Source organism: Apteryx mantelli, chromosome 1 (genome assembly GCF_036417845.1).
Source record: "Apteryx mantelli isolate bAptMan1 chromosome 1, bAptMan1.hap1, whole genome shotgun sequence".
Classification (NCBI taxonomy): domain Eukaryota; kingdom Metazoa; phylum Chordata; class Aves; order Apterygiformes; family Apterygidae; genus Apteryx; species Apteryx mantelli.
In genome coordinates this window covers 127711125-127738811 of record NC_089978.1, presented here as the reverse complement: position 1 = coordinate 127738811, position 27687 = coordinate 127711125, and the positions used below count along the sequence as shown (strand labels likewise).

At 43.4% G+C, this 27687-nt stretch overlaps 1 protein-coding gene, 1 long non-coding RNA gene and 5 other non-coding genes across 9 annotated transcripts in view; 3 read left to right on the top strand and 4 right to left on the bottom strand.

Moving 5' to 3' along the window:
- The window catches only part of TTF2 (transcription termination factor 2), a 21265-nt gene extending 413 nt beyond the window's left edge, over window positions 1–20852 (top strand). Inside the window, exons 3-23 of one of the 3 annotated variants that reach the window (XM_067301482.1) lie at window positions 1118–1204; window positions 1965–2031; window positions 2504–3484; window positions 4375–4501; window positions 5646–5837; window positions 6064–6221; window positions 7226–7307; window positions 7616–7726; window positions 8681–8831; window positions 9521–9626; window positions 10730–10920; window positions 11810–11963; window positions 12751–12842; window positions 13513–13595; window positions 14266–14405; window positions 15319–15489; window positions 16078–16136; window positions 16996–17149; window positions 18242–18324; window positions 19297–19371; window positions 20500–20852. In XM_067301482.1, the coding sequence (XP_067157583.1) occupies window positions 1118–1204; window positions 1965–2031; window positions 2504–3484; window positions 4375–4501; window positions 5646–5837; window positions 6064–6221; window positions 7226–7307; window positions 7616–7726; window positions 8681–8831; window positions 9521–9626; window positions 10730–10920; window positions 11810–11963; window positions 12751–12842; window positions 13513–13595; window positions 14266–14405; window positions 15319–15489; window positions 16078–16136; window positions 16996–17149; window positions 18242–18324; window positions 19297–19371; window positions 20500–20644 (3409 nt within the window). In that variant the 3' untranslated portion in view covers window positions 20645–20852. Of the gene's footprint in view, window positions 1–1117; window positions 1205–1964; window positions 2032–2503; window positions 3485–4374; window positions 4502–5645; window positions 5838–6063; window positions 6222–7225; window positions 7308–7612; window positions 7727–8680; window positions 8832–9520; window positions 9627–10729; window positions 10921–11809; window positions 11964–12750; window positions 12843–13512; window positions 13596–14265; window positions 14406–15318; window positions 15490–16077; window positions 16137–16995; window positions 17150–18241; window positions 18325–19296; window positions 19372–20499 lie in introns of all 3 variants that reach the window. The other 2 variants (XM_067301475.1, XM_067301484.1) reach the window with 2 other exon arrangements.
- On the bottom strand, window positions 7600–27687 carry LOC136992613 (uncharacterized). The gene is made up of 3 exons (XR_010884978.1): window positions 27277–27687; window positions 13465–13531; window positions 7600–7674 (listed from the first exon to the last, which is right to left on the bottom strand). It is a non-coding gene; the product is annotated as an uncharacterized lncRNA (long non-coding RNA).
- TRNAL-CAG (transfer RNA leucine (anticodon CAG)) lies at window positions 24344–24426 on the top strand. The gene has a single exon. It is a non-coding gene; the product is annotated as a tRNA-Leu (tRNA).
- TRNAS-AGA (transfer RNA serine (anticodon AGA)) lies at window positions 26191–26272 on the bottom strand. The gene has a single exon. It is a non-coding gene; the product is annotated as a tRNA-Ser (tRNA).
- Window positions 26611–26684, top strand: TRNAI-AAU (transfer RNA isoleucine (anticodon AAU)). Its single transcript has one exon. It is a non-coding gene; the product is annotated as a tRNA-Ile (tRNA).
- Window positions 26935–27006, bottom strand: TRNAH-GUG (transfer RNA histidin (anticodon GUG)). Its single transcript has one exon. It is a non-coding gene; the product is annotated as a tRNA-His (tRNA).
- Window positions 27222–27293, bottom strand: TRNAD-GUC (transfer RNA aspartic acid (anticodon GUC)). The gene has a single exon. It is a non-coding gene; the product is annotated as a tRNA-Asp (tRNA).

Below are 27687 nucleotides of genomic sequence, written 5' to 3'. Positions count from 1 at the left end.
AGGGTAACGCAGCAGCAGTCAGGCTGCGAGGGGGGTGGAAACGAGGTGGGGGAGGACAGGCCTGTTGCTTCCGGGGGTGCTGCTGAGGTGAAGCTGCCTGCTCTGTATGTGCTCTGGTACATAAAGCAGTGAAAACTAGCAGTTTGAGCACACAAAGAACACAAGTTGTCATTTTTGTCACTTAAGCACCTGAATTCTTTCACAGTCCATAAAAGCTTATTCATTTCTGTAGTCCCTATGAGTCCTGTTAGTGGGCTAATGTATGACATTGTAATAGGTGCTGTGAAAACAGTCAGCCCTAAGCCTTAAGGAGAAGGACACAGAGGTTAGAGAGGGAAACGTGCTGGTCACTTGGATAGGCAGGCAACCCATCGCAGCAGATTAGATTAGATTTTTCTTATTTTTGTATGAAAAGCATGGCTTATGGAAAATGGAGTATCTCATTACAACCAGATTATATATTTGGAAGAAGAGAATGATTTTCCTCTGCTCTGCCAATGGTATCCACTCTCCTTTTTATAGAATATTCTCTCTTCGTATAGTTCTATTTTTAGGTAAGTGCCATTTAAGGCTTTTCATGTGTGCCTGTGCATAAATAGGTATTATGGTAAAGGAGATGCATAAGAATCAGATAATCACCTAGTATCTCCAACTGCCCATTGATTCTCTTGAGCTCACAGGCTTTTTTGTCATCAGATGTAGACCACCACCTGATAACTAGAGACCTGTGCATTTATTGTTCAGATGATTCACCTGTGTATCTATTCTTGATTATTTTTAATTACATTTCAGATTCTGGCTTCTAGAGGTTTGCAAGCTTCTGCATTGAAGCAATGCAGAAAATTCTAGTGGCCTGAGTATATGTGGAGAAATAGAACAGGAGTTTGTTAATTTTTGTTATGTCCTGCAAATGAAAAGAAGAAGGATTAGCATTCTGACTGTTTGGGGGGAAATTTAGTGCTCTCAGCAGTTCTGGACTACTCTTTTCTTAGTGAAGTAGTCTCTGAGAAGATTTTCCTAAGTTTTGTCCCAGGTAATGTTCTTGCCGTTGCTGTTCTGTGGGCAGCTTGTGTTGCCTTTATTCTTCTTTTTTTTTTTTTTAATCTCTTATTTTCAGTATTCCTGCTTCTTACTGTTTGATCCATGAGGGAAATGTGGTGGAGCTGCAAGTCCTGATTCAACAGCAGGACAAAGATGAATACAGGTAAGTTTGCCCAAAGTGGAAACAAAGACTATATGGTAGCCACTGATTTCAACACTAGGAATTATTTGGCGACAGCTCACTCCAAGCTTCCTTTTAAAACTGCCTGAAATAGTCATCTTGGCTTGAGGCCTTCACACAGTATGTTTCAAAATGTTTGCTCTTTTTATTTGTAATTGTGTTCAAATGCATAAACCTAAATGAACAGAAAAGGATTGTTTTTAACAGAATTAGACATAGCTCTGTTGTTAGGTTCATCAAAGATTTGTGATGATTGCATTAAATTCAACAATTGTAATTCAGACAAAACTCTTGCAGCAGTTCTTGTCGGCTGCCAGTTAAAAAAAAAAAAAAAAAAGTCTCATCCAAAGTCTTTGTTCCTGAAGTGCTTTAAAGACCAGGTGGCCTATGCAGTATAACTAAAAGATTAGCTATTTTCTCGCCCTTTGAAATCACAAGAGTCTTCTGAGGCTTTGATCATAGTCGGTGTCTGAGCAGTAATTAATGTTTTGCCACTACATCTTCAACTTTCATTTCAAGACAAAGAAAAATAATAAGACCAAAAATTTATCCAAAAAATGATTTTGTTGTAAAAGCTATATGTTGCTAACACTGACTTTTGGCTATACAGAAGTCCAGATGTGACGTGCAGATCAAGAGATCTTCTCTCTGATGTTTTTGGTGCAAGCTACTTCTTAAAGAGCATTTAGAGTTGTTCCTTTACTGACTCATGCAGCTCAAGTCTTGTTTTGTTCTCCGGTAGGCTATTTTATCGATGCCTTAAAAGTAAATTGAATGGGAAGAAATGGTGTGGAAGCATCCCGTGGCAGGTATGAGTATGTCATTTATATTAGAGTGTCTGCTTGTTCCAGAATGACTGTTCATTCTGTAACACACAATTTGCTCTGAAATTACACAGTAGGAGAGTTCGCACTTTCTAGCTCAACAGGCTGTCAGCCTGCTGTACTCCAAGTGAGACCTCTCTTACTCCTAAATGCATTGTATGAAGTAATCCTTGTTCTCCAGTCTCAGAGACTTGGGTTTGGTCTCCAGGTGTTTTCCTTCTTTGAGAAGGATGCTGTTGAGACTGGGTCCCCCAAAACAATGGGAATGGCAAAGACAGCAGAAAAGCAGCAGTGATTTTACAAGGAAAACAAACAACAACAAAAAAAAGGATGAAATGTTTACCTTTACCCTGTTAAAATGATAGGAAAGGTGATGTTTATAGAGACCAAAATCTTGCTTGAAGTAACTAGGTTGTATTCATAGTTAGCAGCATTTCATAATTTGTTTGTATTTCAGGATCCAAAAGCTACCAAAGCATCAAAAAATTTAGAATCACGGCCTACCTCAGTACCTCCTTTCAATCCTGGTGGTCAACGAAATCCGTTCAAAGTGATAGACAAGAATTGTGAACCATCATCCTGGAAACAAATTAAACAAGGCATTGGAGAGGAAAGTAGAGCAAAAGGAGGGAAACCAGAGAAAGAGAGTGTACTGGTGTCAGATAAAGAAAAGAAATCAACCTCAGACTCCTCCATAGAGAGAGAGCCTCTAGAAGGACTGAAAACCAAACAGAAACAATCCAAAGGAAATAAGAATGACACAGAATTTAAGGAAAGCATGGTGTCTGAATCTAAATGTAGTCTGTCTGAGACTTGGAAAGCAAAAAACACCCCTTGGGATGGAGAGAAACATGGTGGCAGTGGCAGGGAGTCTAAGTCGTCTTCTGAATATCTGGAGAAAGAGGCGGGTGGAAAATCCAATTCCTTTTCACTAAGCCTTGGAAATCAAAGCACAAGTGCCAAGTGTCCAAAGGAGGGGCAGTGTAGAGAGAAAAACTTAAAAAGCTGTGGGTATAAAGAAACCAAAGAGAAAGAATGCACTGGTGAGAAGAACAAAGAGATGAAACCAAGGTCTGAAGAAAATGCAGTTTCCCCAACAGTACTGCAACTAGCATTGCAACACACTCTCCTGAAGGGAGGAGCAGGGGTGGAGGCAGCACCATGCAAGCTAAAAATAAGGCCAGAGCTGGGACAGCCTGCTGATCAAGTATCTCATGGTGGCAGTGATGAAGTAGTACTTGTTTCTTCCACATCGGGGAAAGGTGAACCTGAGAAACTGGTGCTGGGTTTGCAGCCAAGAGAGGTGCTTCCAGGAACTTCAGGGAAGAGCAATCAGGGAGCATCTTTGTCAGGAGCTGCAGCATCACTTCACACAGAAGGACCCCAGGACCCTAAAGCTCTTCACAACCATCTTGTTGTGCAGCTGAGGCAGAAGAAGGTCATTTACTGCTGCTGTTATTCCTTTTTCTTCTTCTATGCTGAAGGTGACTTCTCCCACTCATGTCAGGCAGCAGAAGGCAGTATCCCCTCGCAGCAGTAACTTTCTGAAATATTTGGAGTTTTGGTGGAGAAATTCAGTGTAGGCACAGATTTAAAAAAAAAAAAAAAAAAAAAAACCTAAAATAAAACCAAACACGAGACAATTCCCCTAAGGCAGTGTAGCCTTCTGTCTTTGGGGGTTGCCCAGTTTTGATTTGCCTGAGGTTGTCTGCCTCTTAACTAGAAAGTAATTTGTATAAGATGGAACAGTTTGCAGCGAACTTGAACTTTCTTAACTGTGGCTGTTTCTGTTTGTCTCTTTTGGCCTTGTAGAGAAAGAGTTGTGATCTAGCCATGAAAACTCATACTGTGGTGCAATCTCTTTGTCTGCTTTTTTTATAATTGCCAATAATATGCTCCAGAATTTTTATTATTAAAAAATCCCTCTGTTTGCCCAGAGCTGAAAACAGAACTTTGGAATGAACCATCAGAAGTGTTGTTCCTAATGGTACAGAGAAGCGCAAGTAGCCTGGACTTTGGTTGCTTGGAGAGATGTTAAAAGATCATCCAAGTCACTTGACTGTCTGTCCTGTTTCACAAACAGGTGGAGGCCCCACATCCTTCCATGTTTTCTAAAGTACAATAACTGTTAATTTATTTTCTGCTAAAAGACTATTTAAGCACACTGAAGTGCACTTAAATGCTTTTGGAGGTTGTAGAACTGTGTTAAAATATGAATTGTCATGGTATAAGATTACCATTTTTAAACTTCTGACTTCCTGATTGTTCCCTGTGGGCAGCAATGTTAGTAAAGCACATTCAGGTTTTGGATATTTTCTTGTTTCGTAGAGTACACTGGCTACAGTGAATGTGCAGCTCCTGCCAGATAAAGGAAAACGGTTATTAAAGCAAGTGCAGGATTTGGAAGCTGCGCTCAGTGCTCTTAACATTTCAGCAGGAGGCACTACAGAAAAAGGTAGGACTCCCCCCCCCCCCCCCCCCCCCAACCTTGAAACTTTGCAAAGCAGTTTACCTTGCTATAGTTGTTAATGTTATGGAAAAATAGCATGAATTTATACATGGCACGTGGGCTCTACAGAATTTATCTGTTGTGATTCACTGAAGATGAACACAGTTGAGGGTGGGGGGGGAAATGAATGGAGGAACTCAAACATTTTCTCTGTAAAGGGTGGTGGTTTCCTGAGAGAGTTTTCTTCCATGGTTAGGACCCATCACTTGTTCTGTTTTCAGCTTTGGCTATGTGATTTGAGGCAAGTGTCTGTTTGAAAACTTGCCAGTGAAGCATTAACTTCCTATTTGTTGCAGTATAGGACCCTGCTGATTATGCCGGGAGTTTATTTTGCCTTTTGTGACCAAATGTATGAGTTATCATATACAAGATAAGCTGCTTCCAGTGTGATAATCCTGTAAAGTAATTCCCTAATTCTATTAACTAGTATTAATTGGTTGTGGAAGAGAGGCATTTTGTTGAGCTGGCTGCACCGTCACCTCAACAGTGGAATTATTTTGTGATTATGCTATCAGTTATGTTGATGAAAAAATTTAATTTGTCAGCTCTGGAAACTGAAGCTCTCTAGGAAGGAAACAGTAACTCCAGGCCACCACAGAACAATCAGTTCCAATGTCTTGTACCATGTCTGGTTTTAAGCAAGAGAGACTCTTTTAGGAAGGAGAGGATAGCTCAGGGTTCTTGACCCATTCATTTTTGGATGTCCTTTCCTTAACCAAAACATTGACAAGAAAGGTGTCTCCAACTAGAGTAAATCCTATGGGAACAATGCACAGGACTGGCCTCGTGTATGCACTAACCTGGTCACAGTTGCAAAGTTGACTGTGTTGGTATAAACCTCGCAATGCGGTTCAGCTCAGGCCTCAATGTCTGTCAGTTAGGAGCAGGCTCAGACCATGCATGTGAGCGGTTGCAGTGACTCAGCTGCCGTGGTAACCTGCTACCTTGCTGTTACTCATTTGTGCATGACCACTTAAAAACCTTCTGCACAGCAGACCGTTGGACAGCTGTCTGCAAAATGAAGGCTAAAATACAAAACTCTGAGGTCCGTTGTGAAACTTTTTCAACCTGCAATTCCTTTCTTCTTAAGGGGAGGATAGTGCAAGGAGTGGCTGTCACAAAGAACCTTTGCCTGACCTGTTTGACAGACCAGGTGGTACAAAGCTCATAACACCGCTTCCGCTCTGGGATCCTACAGCAGGGGCCTCTTCAGGCTCATGCAGTCACCCCTCTGCTGCTGCTTCTTTGGGTTCCAGTGAATATTGCAGTCGTGGCTTTGGAAGTAAGTATGGGAAGATGATTTTTCATTAGAGAACACTGGTGAGCACTACTTCTCAGAGAAACCTGAAGCTTGTGGACATGTGAGGGCCCTAAACTTCTGTTACTGAGAGCTGTATGCTGTCCCCTAGGCATCTGTGGCCACTAAAATTCATCTTTGAGATTAAAAACTGTGCTTGGGAGATTTAGCTTTGTAAACGTACCTCACCTGTAATACCGTGTCTTTCTAGTGAACTCTGGCGTGCAGAATCTTTATGGAGGAAGAATGGCAGAAGACCGAATCAGGGCTGTACACAGTGCCACAAGCGATGCTATTAATCATCTTCACAAATCTCTGGAATCCTGTCCAACAGAGCAAACAGTGGCTGAAGATCCCTCTGGGTTGAAGGTGAGTTAGCAAGAAAAGATGTTGACTGCTGAATTTAGAGATTTCTTGTCACCTTCATCATGAAGTGTAACATCAGAGATGATGCCCTAGAGCATCCTATGCCTTCACATTTGAAATAACTTCCCATTTTTCAACCTGATGGGAGAAGGCAGTCTAATTGCTTCCTGCCCATGAGGTTGTTTCAGACTGCCAATATTGATGTTCTACCCTCTTGCTTGAAGTAGTAGTACCTCAGACAGTGCAACAAACTCACTATTATTTGTATGTACGTGACTAGCAGAGCAGAGGCAGGTGTCTAGCAAGAAACTTCTTGCTCTTTTCTCCCAGTTAGGTCTCCTAGTGAGCTATGAGAAGTAGTTTCTTAGCATTGCAGAAGACTGAGTCTGTGTAACTCAATAGACTCCAGATCAGTCCATTCTGATCTGCTAAAGAGCAGCTCTTGGTTTGTGTAGTGGTGCAGAACCCATTTATAAGGTTATGTGCAAGGTGTTGGAAGGCACATGCCTCTACAAGGTGGTGCATTTATGTGTAGATATCATATCATTTGTCAGATTCACTTGGGCCCTTTCAATGCCAGGGAAGTCATTTAATGTCACATGGTGATAGTATTTAGCCTCACTTCATGTTTCCTAAGAGCCTGTAGGAGTCTTACACTTGATGAGAAAAGAGAAAGTGCTTTCAGTTCCTCACTCCTTGACAGTGACACCTGTTGTGAGCATGGCAGGTTTAGGTGGATTTTTCCACTTGCATAAGCCACCTTCTCATCCTCTCAGAGCAGTGTGAGGCTTGAGGATGGTTTGTGTAGAAGCATTAGTGGGTCTGACCTATGGTATTGCTGGCCTCCTCTCTGCAGAAATTGCTTTTCTTGGGTAGAAACCAACAACGGGTAGACAACTTCCTTTTAGTAAAACTGTAGTAGGACAGCAGAGCTGGATAGTTTGATATAGAAAGCAGAAGTGTCTGTGCAAGGTGTTTCTTTCAGATCCTGTATCTCATCCTCTCAGGTTCCACTGCTGCTGCACCAAAAGCAAGCGCTTGCGTGGCTACTCTGGAGGGAGAGCCAGAGCCCGTGTGGAGGTATTCTGGGTAAGTAACAGAATGGGGAAGTGGATTTTGGGGGCAGATTTATGCCAAGAAAAGCTTGGCACATAGCTGATTATTAGCCTCAGAGTAAGTTATTTGTAGGCATGTCAAAGGGCTTGTTCTTCCATGTATTTCAACCAATTACAGCTATTAACCCATCGTTAAATTGTGCCCTGAAATGGTCAGACTTCTGCTTCCAGGATTCTCCATGGTACTTTCTGTTGTGTTAATTGTTTCAGAGTAGATCTGAGTCCGGGGAGCTCATTTCTGCAGGTCATCGCAATTTCTGTCTGCCTCTCTCTTTCCAGCAGATGACATGGGCTTGGGGAAGACTCTAACAATGATTGCTCTCATTCTGACTCAGAAGAAGCTGAAGACAGAGAAAAGAAAGGAGAAGTTAGAAATCTGGCTATCCAAAAATGGTACAGAATTGTTTCTACTATACAGTATATATGTTATGAAACAGTGCCATTTGAAATGCCTAAAGCATTATAGGTTAATGGCTCCTAAAACAAGACTCTCATCTGTGCGTACTTCCCTTCTGTAGGGAAATTCCATTAGCCTTAATATTTACAGCACTGCCTTGTGAGACCTTTCTCTTGATCAGTGTCATATGTTCTTCTAGTGGATGTGCAAGATTCCCCAACCTGTCACTTCATATTATTTTAGGGAGGGGTATTTTTTGCTTGTTTGGTTGGCTTTTTTTTTTTCTTTTTTTTTGAATTGATTAGCTTCCTGAACTGGGTAGATCCAGTAAATGGTGGTTTCAAATAGTTGAATGTTTACATAGTTTTCTTAGCATGAAGACTTGCATTAATTACTCCTTATCTCCATGTGATTGGTTCTTTCTGTGGGATTACTTTACCTTGTTTATGGAGATAATGGACATTATAAAGTTTTTAAGAAACAATATGGTTCCTGTGTGACCCCAAAATCTGTCACAGTCCAACCAATTACATGAACATGGAGACAATTTTTTCCGTTTTCCCACTTTTATTGACTATATAATTGGTTCTTTTTATGTGGTTCAAAATGTGGTTCCTAAAACAGAAAAGATGCATTTATTTGGAATTACATTCTCAAGAAAGATCAAGGTTAGTTCCTTACTCCTGACATTTCAACTTATCTGAAGGAGCTGCACAGATGTATAGCATAACTCTGAGTGGAGAGGAAGTGATGCTTTTAGTGTTTAAGTAAGGTTTTTTTCCTCCCAGAACTAACCACCCCAAGGAATACAATGTGGATAGGTCTGCTTCGCAAACTGCGCTTACAGGAAAAGTGGGCTGATCTTAATTTTTTTTGACTCGCTAAACTTCTGTCTTTGTTGTAGTCTAACATAAAGACATTGAAAATCTGTTTGCAATGTTTTCTTGCAGATTCCACTGTTATCCCTTCCCATGGCACTTTAATCATCTGTCCTGCTTCCTTGATCCACCACTGGAAGAAAGAGATTGACAGACATGTAGGCTATGGCAAGCTGAGGGTTTATCTGTACCATGGGCCAAACCGAGATAAACATGCAGAGGCGTAAGTGCAAAACTATAAATATGAGCAAGAGATTCTGTATATCAAAACTGAAATTCAGTGACTCTAGTATTGATGGAAGGAACCTGAAGTATGAAAAAGCAGAGGATTCAGGAGGTCAGACTGATATCTGTTAAGATGTATTATTGTTAGAATTATATAGCAAAATTATAATGGTCTGTACCGATGCTGAGTGGTTCTGGTTCAGGCTATTGTTGCTCCTGATAACCAAAAAAAAAAGTTAAGCTTACGTCCTCTAAAATTAGTCTCTTGCTTGCAGAGATTGTCAGTGGCAGTTTCTTCCATGCTTGTGCTTTTTGTGGGTAGGGGGTGTGTGGGGGTGTTTGTTTTTCAAATTGGTTATATGGGTAAGTCAGAAAACTTTCTATGCCACTTTGGCCATGCTGAGCAGTGTTTCTAGGTGCCAAGTTCTAAGCGATGTGGTGTGGATTCAATATCACTGACTTTCGCTGTCTTCTTGAGCTTGGTGTTTAGCCTTGTCTAATTTCAGTATCCATAAAATGGGGACAACATACCATTCTTTGACTGCTATGAAGCTCAGTTTCCTGTAAAACTCTCTGCATTTCAGCTCTTGTAGAACTGTGGTGTTCTTCAACCTTGAGCGTGTGTTTTGTTTTGCAAAATGAATTCCTCATTGTTCTTGCTCCTGATTTGTACTTGCCTTTTTACAGGATCTCTGCATATGATGTTGTTGTCACAACCTACAGCATTCTCTCCAAGGAGGTTCCCACAAGCAAAGAGGAGGGGGAAGTCCCTGCTGAGGACCATGACGTGGGGGTGAGAAACCATGTTGTTGCCATAACATTTTGTTCTAAGGTAGTACAAGCCATTATTGTTTCAAGGAGCACCTTATAGTACAGGGAGCACTGGACTGAAGATTTTTTTTATAAGTCTCCTGTTGGGCTTGCACAAACAAAACAAAATGATGAGAGAAAGTGCTGTGAAGTGCAGAAAGAAGACAGGGAAAAATATTCACAATAAATCTATTTTTGTAGTAATCTTAAACATTTTAATGATGTTCAGTGTTGTAATAAAAAGTAGTTGTAAGAAGAGCATGATGATGAACGTCTCCTCCTTTGAGGTGAGACCATGAAGGAGTGCTAGAATCTCCTGTTTAGTGTTCTTTGCTGCTGGGAGAGCTAACATCCCTTTAAACTACAGGAAGCCTGTCACGCTTAAGCTCTGGGTCAGTGTGAACTGAGATTGAGGCAGTTCACATGCTGCTGTCTTAAATGAAGAAACAGCAATATGTTTGCCAGGCCATGAAATGGATAAAATGATTGCTGAATACCAATTGAACTTGGTTACACACTATAGGAGTAGTACGCTTTGAATCCAGTCCCTTCTGTCTTGCTTGTGTTTGATATTTTTGTTACTTAGCTCTGCATATGGAGCCACTTGCAGCTCTTAAAGCAAATAGTCCTTTGAATTTCTTCAAAGTTAAAGGTGGCAATTGTCCATATAAAACCGTAGAGAGTTCTTGTATTTAAAAGTGCAGGATATGCCGCTGTAGAGTAGTTATATGCAGTCCTTTGTCCCAGCTTAGCAAAACTGGACTGATCCAGAATGCCTTTTGGGAGGGCATGTAAGAAAAACAGCAGAAGGTTAGAAATTGTCATCAAGAATAGGCAAACATGTTGTCTCTGTTTATTAATTTTTGTGGAAGCTTTGGAGAGATGCTTTACTGAGATAGAAGTGCCTACTGTAATGAAACAGAAAGACTCACAGCAGGAAGTATGAAAGTAAGAGCTCAGATTAGTGCTGACTAATGTAAGGAAAAGGCTTCTTGCTAGAAAAATAATCTATTGGTTTGTGGCTCTTTAGACAGCCTAAACAGATTATTGCTCTGGGTTGTAAATATAATCTGCTTTTTCTTTCAGGGTGGGTCACATCCCTGTTCCCCTCTGCTCAGGGTTGCTTGGGCTCGAGTTATATTGGATGAAGCTCACAATATTAAAAACCCAAAGGTTCAAACCTCTATAGCCGTGTGCAAGCTGAGAGCCAGTGCCAGATGGGCTGTGACCGGGACACCAATACAGAACAACCTGCTGGACATGTACTCTCTGCTGAGGTGAGCTTCCTGCCCATAAGAAATGGGATAGGGCTTCCAGTGGTTCTACAGTGACAGAGTGCTGAAGTTGCTTTAAAGTTGGAGAGGTTTCTAAGACATAAGGGGTATAGTGGCACTAGTGGTTTTAACTTTATGGGTATTGGATTACAAGCCTGTTGCTGGGGCAGTCCACAAGCCTGCCCATGCGCTACTGACCTGTTGCTTGCAGCTATTCTGCTTTCATAGGGGACAAACAGGAAATTAGTTGAACTCTCCTTTGTCTCCAAGATGAATACCCACAAAACCAATTTTAATGAACAGATGTTTTATATGATAATCATTGCTCCTCCCAGGCAGGCCTGGTAGGAAGCTCATTAAAGGGAGTGTTGTGCTACAATGGCTTTTAAGGAAAAGTTTAAAAACTGGCTTCTCTAAACAAATGATATGCAGGTTAAGCACTCTGCACTCCTCAGTGCTGAGTGGAGAAAGATTATGGAGGGTGTTAGAGGACCAGAAAGAACTCACATCTGAAATTAATTTTGTATAATTGAAATTAATTTTTAATTAAAAAGCACAGGATTTTGAAATAACACACAAATAGGCTTTTGGCAAATGCTTGTGCTACTTGATGTACTCTATTTAATGGTGATGCTTGAGAGATGATAAGCTAAGAGAAAGTGATAGGTACAGAACTAGGAAGACCGTTTCACAGTGCCAGTGGTGCTAAGACTTTTGAGCAAACATGTTATCGGTGTGCTGAAACTGAATGTGTTTTACCACTCCTAGCAGATGTGGCTGAATTGGAAGTGTGGTGTTCTGGATAGCAAGGAGCTTGGTTTTGGTCACTCAGGAGTAACTGAAGAACTTCTCTTCACTTGATATGAAGTCTCCTTCTTCCCTCCTGTTGCAGGTTTCTGCGTTGCTCTCCTTTTGATGAATACAAGGTGTGGAAGTTCCAGGTAGATAACAATACAAGGAAGGGAGGAGAGAGGCTGAGCCTGTTAACCAGGAGCCTTTTATTACGGAGAACTAAGGACCAGCTGGATTCATCTGGCAAGCCCTTGGTAAGAACCTCTCTTTCCACAACTAGAGACTCCTTCCATTGTTTTCCTTACAACAGCCAGTTGTTAGTTCTTTACACACATAAGTCTGTTAATGAGTAGGTTTTCCTATCCCCTGCAGTCCCTTGAGTAAGAGGAGTAAGTGTCTGTGGGTTTGACTCTTTATCCAGAAAACAGAAATACACAGCTTTAATGTAGCTAGGGAGAAGAATTAAACCTTTGTTGTAAATCACCGGTAGAGCAGAATGTGTAAACTAATTCAAGTAGATGTCTATTTAGCGGAAAGTTAGGCTAGATCTGAGAACTAAAACTGCTGGGCATCAAATGGATCTGGTGCAAGTTGGGGCATTGACTTCCTGCATTACTCTTTACTCAGTTTAACAGACTGTTTGTATTGGGTCACTGGTATATTTGTAAGTCTATTTAAGGTGCAGTTCCGGTGCACTGCCCAATTCTGAATGGGGAACTGAGAAGCTATTTTTTTTTTTTTCCCCAAAGCAATAAATCATTCTTTCCATGGTAGCTATGTGGCAGGCCATACTAGGTTCCTCTTGCCTTTTGTTATTGGCTGATTTGGAATAAAAAAAATTTAATATCTTGAGTATTAATTGGGCTACTTGGAGTTCTGTAGGCATCTATGTTTTGACATAGCTGCAGTAATGTTAAGTTTAATGAAGAAAGGAATTTCTGAGACCTAGAATACTGTGTTAACTCTTGAAATACTGGTGTTTGTGATGCTCTGTAAGGTTTTTGCGCTATATACATCTGATCTGCTGTATTTTTACTTCAGGTATCTCTGCCACAGCGTAGCACTCAGTTGCATCAGTTAAAACTTTCAGCAGAGGAGCAATCCGTGTACAACGTGCTCTTTGCAAGATCCAGGTATGAATGTAGGAGGAGATAGGGCATTCTTGTGGGTTTTTTTTTTTGTTTCTTCCTAGTATGAAAAGTTACAATCTCTTCAAGATGAGAAGATCTTTTGGACCAGTTCTTTTTCCTGTTAACTTCTTCCCTTTCTGACTATCTGTCAAACAAGTTTGAAAATATCCTACTTGTAGTAGCAAAAGCTGGGGCACTAGTGTAAAGGAAGGCTGATACATTTTTACCTCCATTTTTGTCTGAAAATATAATGATAGAGTCCTGTGGCACCCCTCGCCCTTTTTTTTTTTTTATCCTAATACTCGGGGTCTCTTTCAACAATGTTGTTATTAAAAAAAAAAAGTCTTCCTTCTGAGTATACCTTTAAAGATGTCCTTTTGTATTTTTATGAATAATATTGTCTATTGGGTACCTAACTCTTATGCTTAAAGTATTTTGATAATAAGACTTTTCTTCTGCGTTTTCCAAAATGGATCTTGCTTGTGATCTTTGAGTTAAACAAAATGGGCTTTTTGTGACCTGAGGAACGTAACTTAATGTAGTTCAAGAAATATACTGAATGGTTAATGAAACCCTCTTTACCTCAGTAATTCATCAACTTGTTTGCTACACAGGTGACACTTGCCTTTTTCTTCCTGCTTTAAATCCCACAGTCTTTGTCTTGTTTTTCCAGGTCAACACTACAGTCCTATCTAAAAAGACAAGAGCAGAAGAATCAATGCAGAGAGTATTCTGGTGGTAACCCATTCGAGAGAGGTTTGAACACCCTCCCCTAAAAATATTTGTAGAAGTGCCTCTGTTAAGTGCCCAGATAGAGAGGGGGAACAGACTTGGAAATTCCTTGAGAAACACTTTGCCACTGCTGTTATGGAGAATCCTGCTGTACAGCCTTTGGATTTGAAGTGTTGAAGTCATACCTGTAGTCTCCTCCTGCTTAACTTTTAGGGGACTCCTGTTTAAGTATCAGTAGGTCTGAATCCGCCAGTCTGCTCACTTGCTGTGAGTAATAAAGGAGGCATGGTTGAAGGGATGATAAAGTAATTGTTGGAGATTGTTAATAGACAGTATGGGGTAGTGACTAAAGTGGGGCTGAGTCAGTATTCCTAAGGTCTGTCCTCACTTCCGTGGCTCTGGGCAAATCCATTAACCTGTTTGTGCTTAAAATTCCCTCCTGAAATAGGAGTGATATTTCAGAGAAGAGGTGTCAGTGTTAGTGATATTATGATATATAATGTATGTGATATCTTTATTTGTGTTATTTTATTATTTTTTAAAGTGGGGTTTGATGGATTTCTGCATTAAATCAGGAGTTTGCTTGCCTGTTGGTTCTTGTTTCTTATTGATTGAACTCTTGCTGGAAGTGGCTGGGCCAGTGCTTGGAAATGCCTCTGAGAGCTCTTGGTGTTCTCCCTTCTTTTCTTGGCAGTTGCACAGGAGTTTGGAACCAGTCAGAAGGAACTTCTAGCAGGCTCCCAAAGTGCCTCCCAGGTCTCAAGTACTGTTCACATCTTGTCTATGCTTTTGAGGCTCCGTCAGTGCTGCTGCCACCTCTCCTTACTGAAAATGGTAATTGCATAGTCTTGTAGCGTGGGTGGGAGGTTTTTATGGTTGGGGGTTTCTTTGCAGATTTTGTTTTTTTGTTGTTGTTTGTTTTTTTGGGGGGGGAATTATTTGTGTAAGTTAACTGGTAAGTGTGCTGTAGCACTCCTGGATCATTTAGCTAGGGGTGTATGAGTTAAGTCATTTCTTGAACCCCATGCTTTAGTGCATGGGAGGTTTGTAGTTGGGCATACTTCCTGCTGAAGTCACTTGAGTTCCCCAGCATGGTCTGTACGGCCAGTTGTGGCTCTTGAAATGCCTTTATTCAGATCAAAAAAAAAAAGGGGGGGGGGAGGGGGATTTTAAGGGCACAGAAGCAAAAAAGAGGAGGCTAAGTCTTGATCTTAATCTAGTCCTGAAAAGCCCACAAGTGCAGCCTATTTTAAAGGCTTGTGTGTCAGAGTGCCTGTTTAATTATCTTTCCCTCAATCCAAGTTGTGTCAGCCCTGCATGAAGTAGGCTAATCTTTCAGAATTTGTTTGTTCTGTCATATAAAGTGGCTGTAGCATAAGTCCAGATACTATGGGAACAGGCAGGAATGTTCCCTCAAACATCTTTAATCCTACAAAAGTTGATGCTATGGGGGGGGACACTGAGGAGACTGGACCGTAGAAAAGGGCTGAGCTCACATGCTATCCCTAAACAACTGTTGCCTGGGACAGAATATGGGGTCAAAGGGACTGTTGGTCTGACCCAACAGGGTGTTTCTTATGGTTCTGTGTTCACATTGCCTCGGATAGCTTCCTTCAAACCCACCGACCTCAGCAGAGGTTGCACAGACTGAAGATCAGTACTGAATTTTATCTCAGGCTTGCCTGCCATCTCTTATTATATTGCTATTGCTTTTTTTTTTAAAAAAAAAAAAAAAAACCTCCTGCAGGCTTTGGACCAAGTTAACTTGACCAGTGAAGGCCTTTCCCTCTCCCTTGAGGAACAACTTAGTGCTTTGACCCTGTCTGAGCTCCAGACTCCTGATTCCAAGGCAACTGTTTACCTCAATGGCACAGCTTTTAAAATGGATCTCTTTGAAATCACTAAGGAGAGCACCAAGGTAGGTGTGCTGGTTGTAATTTTGTGCACTCCCTTGAGAAACTTAGATTTCAGCACTTCATCTTTAAATGGTTAATGAATTGTCATCCTTGACAACTGCAGATCAGGATAACCTGGCAGTTTAGATGAAATCAGATGAGTAGATTGATGATCAGCCAGCCCCCTTCCAGGAAGGCTCCAACTTATCAGGCTTTGATGGGTATCTGATAAAATTGTGAGAGCCTGGCTATGCTGATAAACTGTCTGTGCAAATCTTGAGTACTGGATCCAAAGAAGTTTAGAAAAATATGCATATGAGAGCATGCTGCTTGTGAAGAACTAGAGAAAATGGGATGGCAGTGAGAGGAGAGATGGTAGTAACCTGGCTTCTCACAGAATGGTTGGAGTCTATAATACATGTTTGTATCGCTTGATTTCTTACGCTGTTTTCCATGGTGGGAGTTCTTACCAATGACTCTTAAAGTATCTCGAAAGTCTGAGCAGAAAAGACATTATACTTTAAGTAATTTTCCTCACTTTCTCTTCTAGTGAAGAGTAGCCAAGTACAAGCTGGATTGAGACAGCAAGCAGACTAACTCTTTTCTTGCAGATAGCTCACCTCTTGGCTGAACTGAAAATTATCCAGAGTTGCTCAGAATCTCAGAAAAGGTTAGCAAACTTGCACTTTTTGTCATAATGACTGAAAGACGGGTGTATTTTGACAGTAACAGAGGTCGTTTAAAACACTTGAATGCAAAACTCCTGGTACGATAAAATGCTGACAGTACTGTAGCACTTCAAAGCTGATTGTGAGAAAAATCCAAGGAAAGACAAAAGAAAGAGCTGAAACTGAATGTAATTTAAGAAGTAGGTAAGTGTAAACTAGGGGAGTGTGTGAAGAATCTCAGGCCTTGAGAGGCCCAGGAGGGCACTTTTTTTTTTCTCCAGAAACAGACTTGGGAAGAATTTGATCATGCTGAAAAATATTTGCCCTCAGCTTTGGCCAAAAAAAAAAAAAAGGCAGGAGAATAAAGCGCTGCTTAGAACTGAGCCTGATATAAATGAATGTATTGATCTCATTGTGTTGCTGAAGTCCTGCAGCTCTCACTGTACAAGCTTTGTCTTCCTTAACACAAAATTATTGAACAAGTTACTGCCTGCCCAAAATGCTTAATCTAGAGAATGTGGGGAGTGAGAGGATCAGGGAAATCCAAGTTTGTTGCTATTGATTAATTTTGTGGAAAATACTCTGATATTGTGATGACAGGTGGCAACATAAAATCCAAAAATAGAGTTGAGAGTCACAGACTTAATTTGTCTTAAGTTTATCGGGTGTTAGCCTTTCACAACAGGTTTAGCACTAGACTAACTAGGTGAATCTAACTATTTCTGCATTGGGAAGGGACTTCTCTGTCCAGTTTGCAGTGAGGGAGAGTGCTTATGTTACTTCTTTTGGGTGAGGCACTGCAATAAGCAAACTGTTACAGTACACACAGCACTTGTTTTGAACTCCCTGTTCTGTCTCCAGTGTTATTGTGTCTCAGTGGACGAGTATGCTGAAAGTTGTGGCTGTGCACCTCCAGCGACTAGGCCTGAAGTATGCTACAGTGGACGGCTCTGTCAATCCTAAACAAAGAATGGATGTGGTAGAAGAGTTCAATAACAATCCTAAAGGGCCTCAGGTATGAAACTGGGTGGGGAAGCAGTTACTGGCACTGCTGTGAACAGATGGGATAACTGACTTCATGACTCCACTTACTGGTGCCACTTTCCATTTGGATCTCAAGGTGCCAGGATCAGCAGGGAAAAGAGTAGCTGCAGAAACAAATGTATATCTTAAAATGAGCAGGAGCAGCTGCTAAAGTTCTCCCTGATGTTAGTCTTCTGTATTGAGATCATGCAATTCCTAGGCTAGTGCCAAGCTTGTCTGAGTTTTCAGTATGCTCAAAAACCTTTCTGCCCCAAAGGGTAATGTGGAACGTGAGGGCCAATCGGTTCCACTCAGAGCAGGTCAATTGTTTCCAGCTGCTGGAAAGTTATTGCTCATAGTGGTATGTGTTCATCTGAACATTGACATTGCTGTGATTTAGGGAGGACAGGCTGCCTCCTCTGAGGATGGATCTCTCATTGGAAGGGGTGAATGGGGGGCATTAGCTAGTTTTCTTTGCTAGAATTCTTGCACAAGATGCTATCTACAAAACAGATCTTTCTCCTCCTAGCTTTTAACTTAAAGAAGTTCTCTGCCAGCTATATGAGTCAACTTCTTAAACAAGATCAGGATTTTAACCTCCCGTGTACTTTAACCATGTAATTGAGCAACAAATGCATATAACAAATATTTCTGTCCTTTACTGATTGGGTTCTTTTCCTGCTGTACAAGAAAGCATCTCTAAATTGACCATCTGCCATTTCATCACCAGCTACTCATCATTTTCTGAATACGAGGCTATGTGGAATCAAAGTGAAATGAATAGCATATACATATTTATTTTTATTTATATATATATATGTGTGTGTGTGTGTGTGTGTGTGAGATACATGTGCAGTAATAAGCTGGCCTTAGAGCCACAGCTTCCATGTCCAGGTTTCTGTATCTCATCAGTTAACATCAAACTAACTCCTAAATATATCCTAATAAATATACCTATAGAATATAAGTATGATGAACAGTTTTCTTTGGTCTGATCTTTGATACTAATTAGTATGTGGAGTATATGAAGCGTTCATTTTCTGGAAATGAACTCCTCAATTTAACTCTCTTTTGGCCTTTGAAGGTAATGTTGGTCTCGTTGCTGGCTGGAGGCGTTGGTCTGAACTTGATTGGAGGCAACCACCTCTTTCTCCTTGACATGCACTGGTAAAGACAAATAAAAGTTTCATCTCCAAGGATGTATGCAGGGCACACTGCTCTTTTTTTTTTTTTTTGCTTACCTTGTGTATTATGATTTCTTACACAATTGGGTCGGAGGGAAGATTTTAGCTGAGAGTAAGGGCTAGTGATTAGCTGCAGAAAAGTGTTTTTAATACAGCCTTCCTCCAAATCACTCTAATCTGTCAGTGCTCACTGCTATGAAATACCATCGGGGGGGGGGGGGGGGGGGGAATAACAACAATCCAGAGAAGCCTAAGTATGCTGTTTGTGTCACAAAAGGATACTGCGGAGTTGGCAGTCCCTGGCTTAACTTCTTGCAGTAATAAAAAAACAGTGCAGTGATGCCCACAGGGAGTTTGTCTTGAAACAAATTGATAAAGAATAGTCAGTGACTGAGTATGGCTAGTGTGCCTTGGAGTTTTACAGGGCTATGAAAATGCGTTTCAGCACAGCATAAGGTAGCTGCTGAGTAGCAGCATTAAGGAGACACTTCTACATTATAGAAGTTATGGCAACAAGTAATCCCTGTCCCTGCTTGTCTTACAGTGAACTGTTTCTTATGGAAATATTCATGAGTGAAGGCCTTTTTCAATGGAGTTTGCCTTTCTGCTTCTTTCCCCTTTCCTTACCAGCTACTCAGCTTTCTGTGAATACTAACTACTGGATAGAAATATGGAATTATGTGGAACAATGATCTAATTCAAAAAGCTGATTTTTTTTTTTTTGTGTGTGGAGTTGTGGCAGATTTCTACCCAGGGCTAAGGGAAATCTGGCTGGGCTGACTAATGGCGATCAATGGTGATCAAGCTAGTAAACCTAAGGTAATTTGAGAGGAGGTTGTAGTTGTTCTACAGAGAAAGAAGACAGGATGTTTTGGAGGCAGACAAATGCTTTGGTATTTCTGTTATTCCTGAGTTTAATAAGCTCCAAGGCTATGCAAACTTTCTTCTCTTGCAGGAATCCTGCTCTCGAGGACCAGGCATGTGACCGCATTTACCGAGTGGGGCAGCGGAAGGATGTTATGATACACAGGTCAGGATCATCCTTAGCAGTAAAAGAGGCAGTTGCTGCTCATGTACTGTCTGTCTTTAGTTTGGGGGACAAGGCCTTGGTTTGAGGCTTGTTTTCTGACATGTTGGGCACAAGGTCTGAAGGTGGGATTGAGGGTCACTGAGGTAAAAGAGAATATATGAAGATATTCTTATGTGGCATTTGCCTGTATGGTGCTATGGGGCTGTCTGGATTGCTAGCAGTGATTTTTTTTTTTTTTTTTTTTTTTTTTTTTTCCCCTAAATAAACACTGACCCATGGTTTGGTGGGAATATCCTATCCCTTCCTGGGAACCCCTTAGTCCCTATCTTTTGTGGAATGGAGATGTTAATTGTAAGGACAAGAGAATAATTGCCATTTCTTATGGCTATTAAATATCAAACTTTTTTTGGTCTTAGTGGCTATAGTGCTAAATAAAGGGCCAAAAATAGTCTTGCATCTGCCATGCTTAGGAGTAGCCACATCCTTCCCTACCTTCTCTGAGCAGGTTTGTCTTGGAGAGTGAAGTGGAGCAGTTCGGAACCACCCGGAGGGTGCGTTAACTAAACATCGCAGGGCAGTCGAGGATCTTATGGCAATAACCACTTGTGGGTGCTTACTGACTTTTTATTAGCAGTCTGGGGATAGACACCATGCTCCCTAAGTCTGGACCTTGTTAATATCAGTAACATAAACATACAGAGCACTTCTGATAAATGTCAAAGTTGACCTTTAGAAAAATCATTTGTGATTTTAGGTACTAAAAAGCTAGCTTAGCTATTGTAAGTGTGCAGAAAATTCAAAGCATCTGGAATCTAGAAAACTATTTTTTGTACAATGGTTTTAGTGGTTCTATGATAACTGATGGCACCTATTATACTATGGAATTTATCATAGAATTACTTTTGCTTGAGATCAAACCTGAGGCCTCAAGTGCATCAGACTTTTCTTTGAAGTGTTAAAAATATCTGGATACAAGAACAGCTGTCTTCTGTGAACAGGTACACTTGGTCAGTCATATAATAGGTTGCTAATAGTTAACTGAGACAAGCACTTTCTCAATAAGTTTCCAAAGGCTTACTACACTGACTTTCTCCTAGCAATTGAGATGAGATGGCTTTTTATTTTTAGGTTCGTCTGTGAAGGAACGGTGGAAGAAAAGATAGTAGAACTCCAGACCAGGAAGAAAGATCTCGCCCAGCAGGTGCTGTCAGGCAAAGGAGAGTCCTTCTCTAAGCTCACTCTGGCTGACCTCAAAATTCTCTTCGGCATCTAATTTATCCTTTACAACAGAAATGGAAAGCAATTTTGTACCTAGGAGTACCTGAGGAGACTTCAGCAAAGAACTGCTGTTTAAGGTGCTCCTTTATTTTGAAAAAAGCTAATTTTTTAAACTGTTTCAGGAAAGGAAGTTATTGGCTTCTGGAATTTGTTTTAATACTAAAATCAAATAGTGTCCAAAGATTAATAAAGTTATAAATTAAGCTATTGCTTAAAATACTTTTAATCAATATTAAAAACAAACGCTTGTTTCATGGATTCTTATGTATGCTTTTTGGTTAGAAAACTTTTTCTTTCCTCTTCAGGATAGGAGAGAAACAGGCATAAGAGAAGCAAGGAAGTGAGAGATGAGCATGAGGTAGGAAAGATCAGAGGTTGAACGATGAGGTTGGGTGGACATGATAAAAGATCCCTCCCCCCCACACACAACAACAAAAAAAAAACAAATTGTTTTTTAAGAGTGATAGTAAAAGAACATGATACAAGCTTTAGAATGTATTAATAACAAAATGAAGGAAAGATTTAGAGAAATACTTCATTTTCCTTACTTTCAGGAGAGCATTTTATATTTAAGTGAAGAAGCAGTATTTCTGCCCTGCTCAAAATATTATCCAAGCAGGGGACTGGATTTCTGGTATGTTCCTCTGAAACAGAAAGGAAACCTGAATCTGCCCCCCCCCTCCTTTTTTTTTTCTCTCAAGTAGTGAATAGTGTAAGGCTTCACCACTGCAAAATTTTCAATGTAGACTTTTTTTTTCTTGTTATTCTTTCTTAAAAGATACTTCTATTCTTATAGCAGTTGAGCTGCCAGTAATTGACTCATGCTTTGTAGTCTCTCTCCTCTTAGCACTGATGTATGCTAGTGAATGAAGTTTCTAGGCAAACATTCTTTATTGGTATTGCATCTCCTCTGCTTCCACCTCACCTTGGTATGTCCATAGCCATATCCACTGCATATTCTGGTTTTCTATTGATTGCACCATTTCTCTGGGATTTAGCACAGTTCCCATAACAAGACCCATTCCAAACTGAGGCCTTCCCTTTGCTGAAGAGTTTATTTCTGATGGTAGGTGGCAAAGTATGACATGTTGAAGTGCTGATAAGTAATTAGACTTTGGTCCCTGTTTATGGCCGTTCCCCATGGAACAAGATGATAGCATTTGGTATCCCTTTAAACGATGGAGAGCTTTATTTGCTGATCAGTGGTTCCTCTTATGACACTGTCCTGGTAGCATATGATACTGCTGTGTTAATCATTTCTCTTACCTGCCTGGATTTGATATGATGTGATGCGCAAGTGAAGCTGTTTGATTATTCCAGCCTATTGCACAGATACAGGGACTTGGGGACAGAGAAATAGTTGTTTGTTTGTATTTGTGTAATGTGTATGTGTGTATATGTGTGCGTACATACACACACGCGCACACACACATGTCCATAACTTCAGCTGTGGTGGAAATGCCTTGAGTGGCTCTCAGAATCAAGCCTAGGCAATTTAACCATACTTAAAACTCTCAGCTTGTGGAATATAGTGTGTTTCTCATGTGCCTTACCATACTGGTTTTCTGCAAAACATATCAGACTGCCTGTTTTCACAAAACAGAGGGCTAAGGGCTAACTTTCCAAAATTACCTTATTGAAAAAGTATACGTGAGCAGAACTTGGACTATAGTTGCCTCTCTGGAGTTCATGCTCACTCTCTGATCTGAGCTCCTATCACTTTCCTTGGAGTAAATGTTAGCCTAGTGTGTTTTCCTCTTTAAGATATATTGCTAGATATAGCTTAAATCAGTCCATCGTACATATTATTTGTTTATCCTGTGTGTCTTTCTTTGGCTTAATTTAACCATAGTCTGAAGGCAGTGTAACTGTTAGATATGGCAGATACTGCCATTAGGATGAATTGCTTTTACTGTTTGGGGATTCCTTCTTGGAAAGGGCTTTAGCCTCTCTTAGGAGGCCCAAAAAACCTATGGGATATGAAGTGACTGAGTCCGCTCTACATTCAGCTTAGTTCAGAGAAAATCTGAAGCTGAAGATCTAGCAAGTATCTCTAGCTACTGTCTTCTGAAATGGCAGATTAGTACAGCTAAGAGAAATTAGAACATGGCTTTCTTTTTATTGCTATATAATAGAATATCCCTTTAATACCTTAATGAAGAATACATGTTTTTGGTATTCAAGATCAACCTTTTTTTTTAATGACTGATTATGTTACATGGGGGGAATTAAGGCTATGGGGTGTTCTTCATTTGAGTTTGTTTTGCACTGTCTTCAGAGCTGTGAGCTAAAAGTGTTTCTGAAAATATTACTAAGCAATGCTAGCCCACATGTAACCAGGCACTGACATCTTGCTACAACACAAAACTAACAGGGCCTTGTTTCTTTATAGGAAAAAAATCTGAATTTTACTAATACTCTTAAGAAGAAAGAACCTAGAGGGTGCTTTTTTCCACTCCTCTATCAAAAAACCATCTCCCTTTAGTCTCTCATACTATACTCTGAAATCTTCTTCTACAGGCTCTCTAGAAGTAAAGCAGAACAAACCAGATTAACATCTATTCAGGAAAGGATGATGGCATAGGGAGTTAGCAAGGCTGCAATACTTGGCATCTTATGTAAGTACTTAACAGGACACGACCTTATAGACAGCTAATATCATGAGTGAGTAGCATTCACATATGCGAATGTCAAAGTTGTCCTTTAGAAAAAGCATCTGTGATACTGGGTATTAAAAAGCTAGCTTAGCTATTGTAAGTGTGCAGAAAATTCAAAGCACCTGGAATCTAGAAAACTATTTTGTGTACAGTGATTTTAGTATTATAGGTGTCACCAATTATCACAGAATTATTATGGAATTTATCATAGAATTACTATGGCTTGAGATGATCAAACCTGAGGCCTCAAGTGCATCAGGCTTTCCTTTGAAAACAGTGCAGTCACTAACGTGTGACTGAGGGGCTTCTAACAAGTATAAAGAAATGTTTAACGATGCTTCAAAGGGATAGTCTATATATAGAAGTACATATAAGGTATTGTCCTAGATGTTGATGGAGCAGAGGCTGTCACGGAAAACTTTTGCCCACCTACCCTATGGAAGGAGAACTGAGGGAGAACCAATTTGCTGGGTTTTGTATTGAGCAAAAGCTTAAATGGAGTCTCCTTTGGCACCCTGCATGTACAAGTCCGAGGTGCTGGGGCCCTGCTGCAGCCCCCAGCGTATGGCCCTGGCGCTGTTCTATAGCCATAGCCTGCTACAGTCCTCTTCAAATCCCCCATCCCCATCTTCTGCTTATGGTGGTTCTCCCCCTCCCTGGCCTTTCTTAGGGGAGAGGGAGGCTATGGCCACTGTGTGCTGCTAGACACTGGTGGCCAGAGCCCTGGCAGCTGCTGGCTGGTGAGGCTTCCCTGCTGCTGTAGGTGAACAGCAAGCTCTGCTTTCAAAGCTGTAAGCAAAAATATTTTAGTCTTGAGGGCAAAAAACCCCCCAAACATATGTACCTTCCTCTCACCAGCTGTGCTATAGCCCCAAAGCCTCTGCTGTCCTCCCCATGCCCTGGGAACGAGAGCCCGGGGCTGTGCTTGGTCCTGTTGCCCCAGAGCCGGTGCCGCTGGGTGCAGGCCCGGTGCCTGGCTGCTGCCCGTGGGTGCTGCGGCAGAGCCGAAGTGGGCCGGGGGCAACTTGTCTTTAGCAGTCAGGATGGCCGAGCGGTCTAAGGCGCTGCGTTCAGGTCGCAGTCTCCCCTGGAGGCGTGGGTTCGAATCCCACTCCTGACAAATGCGTTTTGCTGGCTCCCCCCAGGGTTGGCGCGTTTTGGAGCCTCGTGGCCGTGGGACGCCGCCGCCGAGGGAGGGGGAATGAGGGAGGAGGCAGGACTATGGCCGGGGGCTCCTTCCTGCGCCTGGTTCGGGCTGCTTCGTGCCGGTGCCGGCTGTGCCCGCGGGGCCCCGCCAAATCGGGGGGTCACGCGAAGGCGGTGCGAGGGGAGGCAGCATTTTTGCACGGCAGCGGGCAAGGAGCTGAGGGGGAGAGGGCTGCCGCGAGGGCGCTCGTTGCGTCGATGCCTCTGCTGCTCTTCTCTGTGCAGGGGGTGGCCGTGATCGGGGCGCCGTGGAGCACTGAAGACAATGGGGCCGGTTAGCTCAGTTGATTAGAGCATGGTGCTAATAAAGCCAAGGTGGTGGGTTTGATCCCTGTACCAGTGGCCCACTCGTTTTGGTGCACCTTTCTTTTCCCCCCATCTTCCATTTGGTTATCAGTGGAAGTTGTACTTAGTGCCTAAACAACGGGAAAGTCCACAAGACAGAAGGGAACAAAATTCAGAGACAGCGAACCTGTTCTTTTGGAGTCACCTGCAGTTTATCGTGGGTGACCTTCAGAACAAAGAAGGGTGAAAGTTGCTGTTATTTTGCTTGGGGGCATGCATCTGTTGTGTTTTGTTTTGTTTTTATAAGCTGGCAGTGTTTCTTGGGGGAGAGAGGGTCTCCAGTATGAGAAAATGATGAAGCTTCCCTGCTAGTATCTAGTATCACTACAGCAAGCAGGAGCTGGGATTCTCAGGGTAAAGTAGGGTGTTCCCAAGAGCTTACACTTCATTGAAGGTCCAATGCCAGGGTCAGCTTACTTTCTTGTCTGAAGGTAATGGGCCCAGATCCATATTTGTGCTAGCCAATCCACCCCTAAGGGGGGAAGGCAGTCAGCCTTTTTGGGAGGACCAAAAGAAATGGCAAAAATGAGCTCCTTTCTCACCCTACCTACCCCTGTACCCAAACTGTCCTCTGAGCTCCCCCTGTCATACTGGATTGCTGCAGGCACAACACTGTGCACATTCCAGAAACTATTTTTTTCAGCAAAGGAGATTCTAAAGTGTTCAGTGTGGGCCTGCTGTTCAAATGAAGAAGGAGAGTATGAGTGTCCCCATTACCTTGCTCTCTGGCCCGACCCCATGTAACAACCCCACCACGCACCCAGGAAGGACTTGGACGCGTTGGAAGAGAGTCCAGGAAGAGGCCTGCAGTTGCTGTGTGCAGCGTTGTCTAAGAAGGGCTGGGAATCTCCCCGGTCACTGGGGTCAAGTGTTTCTGCGGGCGCCTGGGCTCGCCCAAAAGGGAGTAGCAGAACGGCCGCCGGGTCGAGGCACCACTGGGATTCGAACTCACAATTTCCTGTTTATTAGGCAGGTGCTTTAACCAGCTAAGCCACGGCGCTATGCCGGCAGTAATAAGCTGCCCACCCTGCTGTCCAAAGGGAACCGCAGCGGGAGCTGGAAGGAGAAAATAGTGCTCTGCTACTGAGAAACGTGTTGAAGCCTGTAGGGGGCCAAGAAAGGCTGGGTTTGGAGAACTGTCATGTTGTCTGCTCTGGATTAGGATTCTTGGAGAAAAGTTCAGAACTCTCATTTTTCATTATTACTGCCGAAAATTTTTATGAGAGCTGCGCAAATATATCAAGTGGATTCGAGAAAGATTGCAGGGAAACGCACGGGGGGAGGGGAACTGTGTCGTCAAAACGTGGCTTGGGTGTGGGGAAAAAAGCAAACACGTAGTCGGCAGGATTCGAACCTGCGCGGGGAGACCCCAATGGATTTCTAGTCCATCGCCTTAACCACTCGGCCACGACTACCGCGCGAGCTCTGCTTCTTGCTTCCCTGCCCTCGGCTCCCGCGCCGCGCGGATCTGCGCCTCTGCCACTGCCCCCTCTCCTCCCTCCCTCGCTGCTTCCACCCGCCGCGAAGCTTTCCCTCGCGAGCGAGCAAAACCGCCGCGAGCCCGGCTCACTGCACCGTCCCCGCGCACTGCTCTGCGGCGGGCCCGTCTCCCTGTCCTCAGGCGCAGCCCCAGGAGAGCCCCGCACGCACGGAGCACCGGGAAGCCGCCGCGGCGGTCAGCACAACGCTGCGGCCCTCGCTGCGCGGGGCGGCGGCGCGGCGTTTGTGCGTGCCGGGAGAAAAAGTACGCATGGGCCGGTTAGCTCAGTTGGTTAGAGCGTGGTGCTAATAACGCCAAGGTCGCGGGTTCGATCCCCGTACGGGCCACTCATTTTGCAGTTCTTTGCGTTTTCTCTGCGTAATCGCGACCCCTGAGGGGCGCACCCCGGGCCGCACTGGCGGCCCCCGCAGGCACGGCAGCGGCTCACCTTTAGCGGCCGCGGTGGTTTCCCTTGCGCTGGGCAGCGACAAGAGGCTAACGGCGGCGGCGGGCGCGCCTGGAGGGGACGAGCCGCCTTCCCCGCGGCGAGCGGGAGAGGCCGGCACCGGCGGGAAAAGGGGGGAAAAAAAAGGCTCCTGCCGTGACTCGGATTCGAACCGAGGTTGCTGCGGCCACAACGCAGAGTACTGACCACTATACGATCACGGCCGCCGCCGCCGCCCCGGTCGCGCCGCGCCGCCGCGCCACTCCAGTCCCGCCGCGGGCTCCCCGCCCAGGATCGGGCTGCCGGGGGAAGGGAGGCCGCCCGCTGCGCCCCGCGGGAAGGCAGAGGGAGCGGCGGGCAAGCAGGGGAAAAAGGAAGGCTGCGGGCTGGAGTCAGGGGGCTGCGCCCAGGTACCGCCGCAGCAAAAAGGCCGCGCCGCCTCCCCGTCGGGGAATCGAACCCCGGTCTCCCGCGTGACAGGCGGGGATACTCACCACTATACTAACGAGGAGATACCTGCTAGTTGTTTCCGCCGCCGCCGCTCTGCAGCGGCGCCTCGATGCAATGGGCGGCCTTGCGGGCACGGCTTGCTCGCCCCCCACTGCGGCTGCGCCGGTGGGCCCTGTTCCTCGCGGGGCAGTCGCGACGTCCCTCGCAAGTAAGGGTCTGGCCGCGTGACCGCGGCCACACGCAGTTTTCTGCTAGGTGATAAGGCTGAAACTCATCCGCCGATGCCCCTTTCCCCTGGACGGGGGGGATTCAGCTTCAGGGAGGCCGTGCGGGGGGGACACCGGCGGGCCGCGCTGCTGCCGGTGCGAGCGAGCCCTGCGTGCAGAGCTGAGCAGCGGGGCGTGTGCGGGCCGCGGCGGAGAGCGGGGCCGCGGCCCGCGAGGGGGCGGCATGGG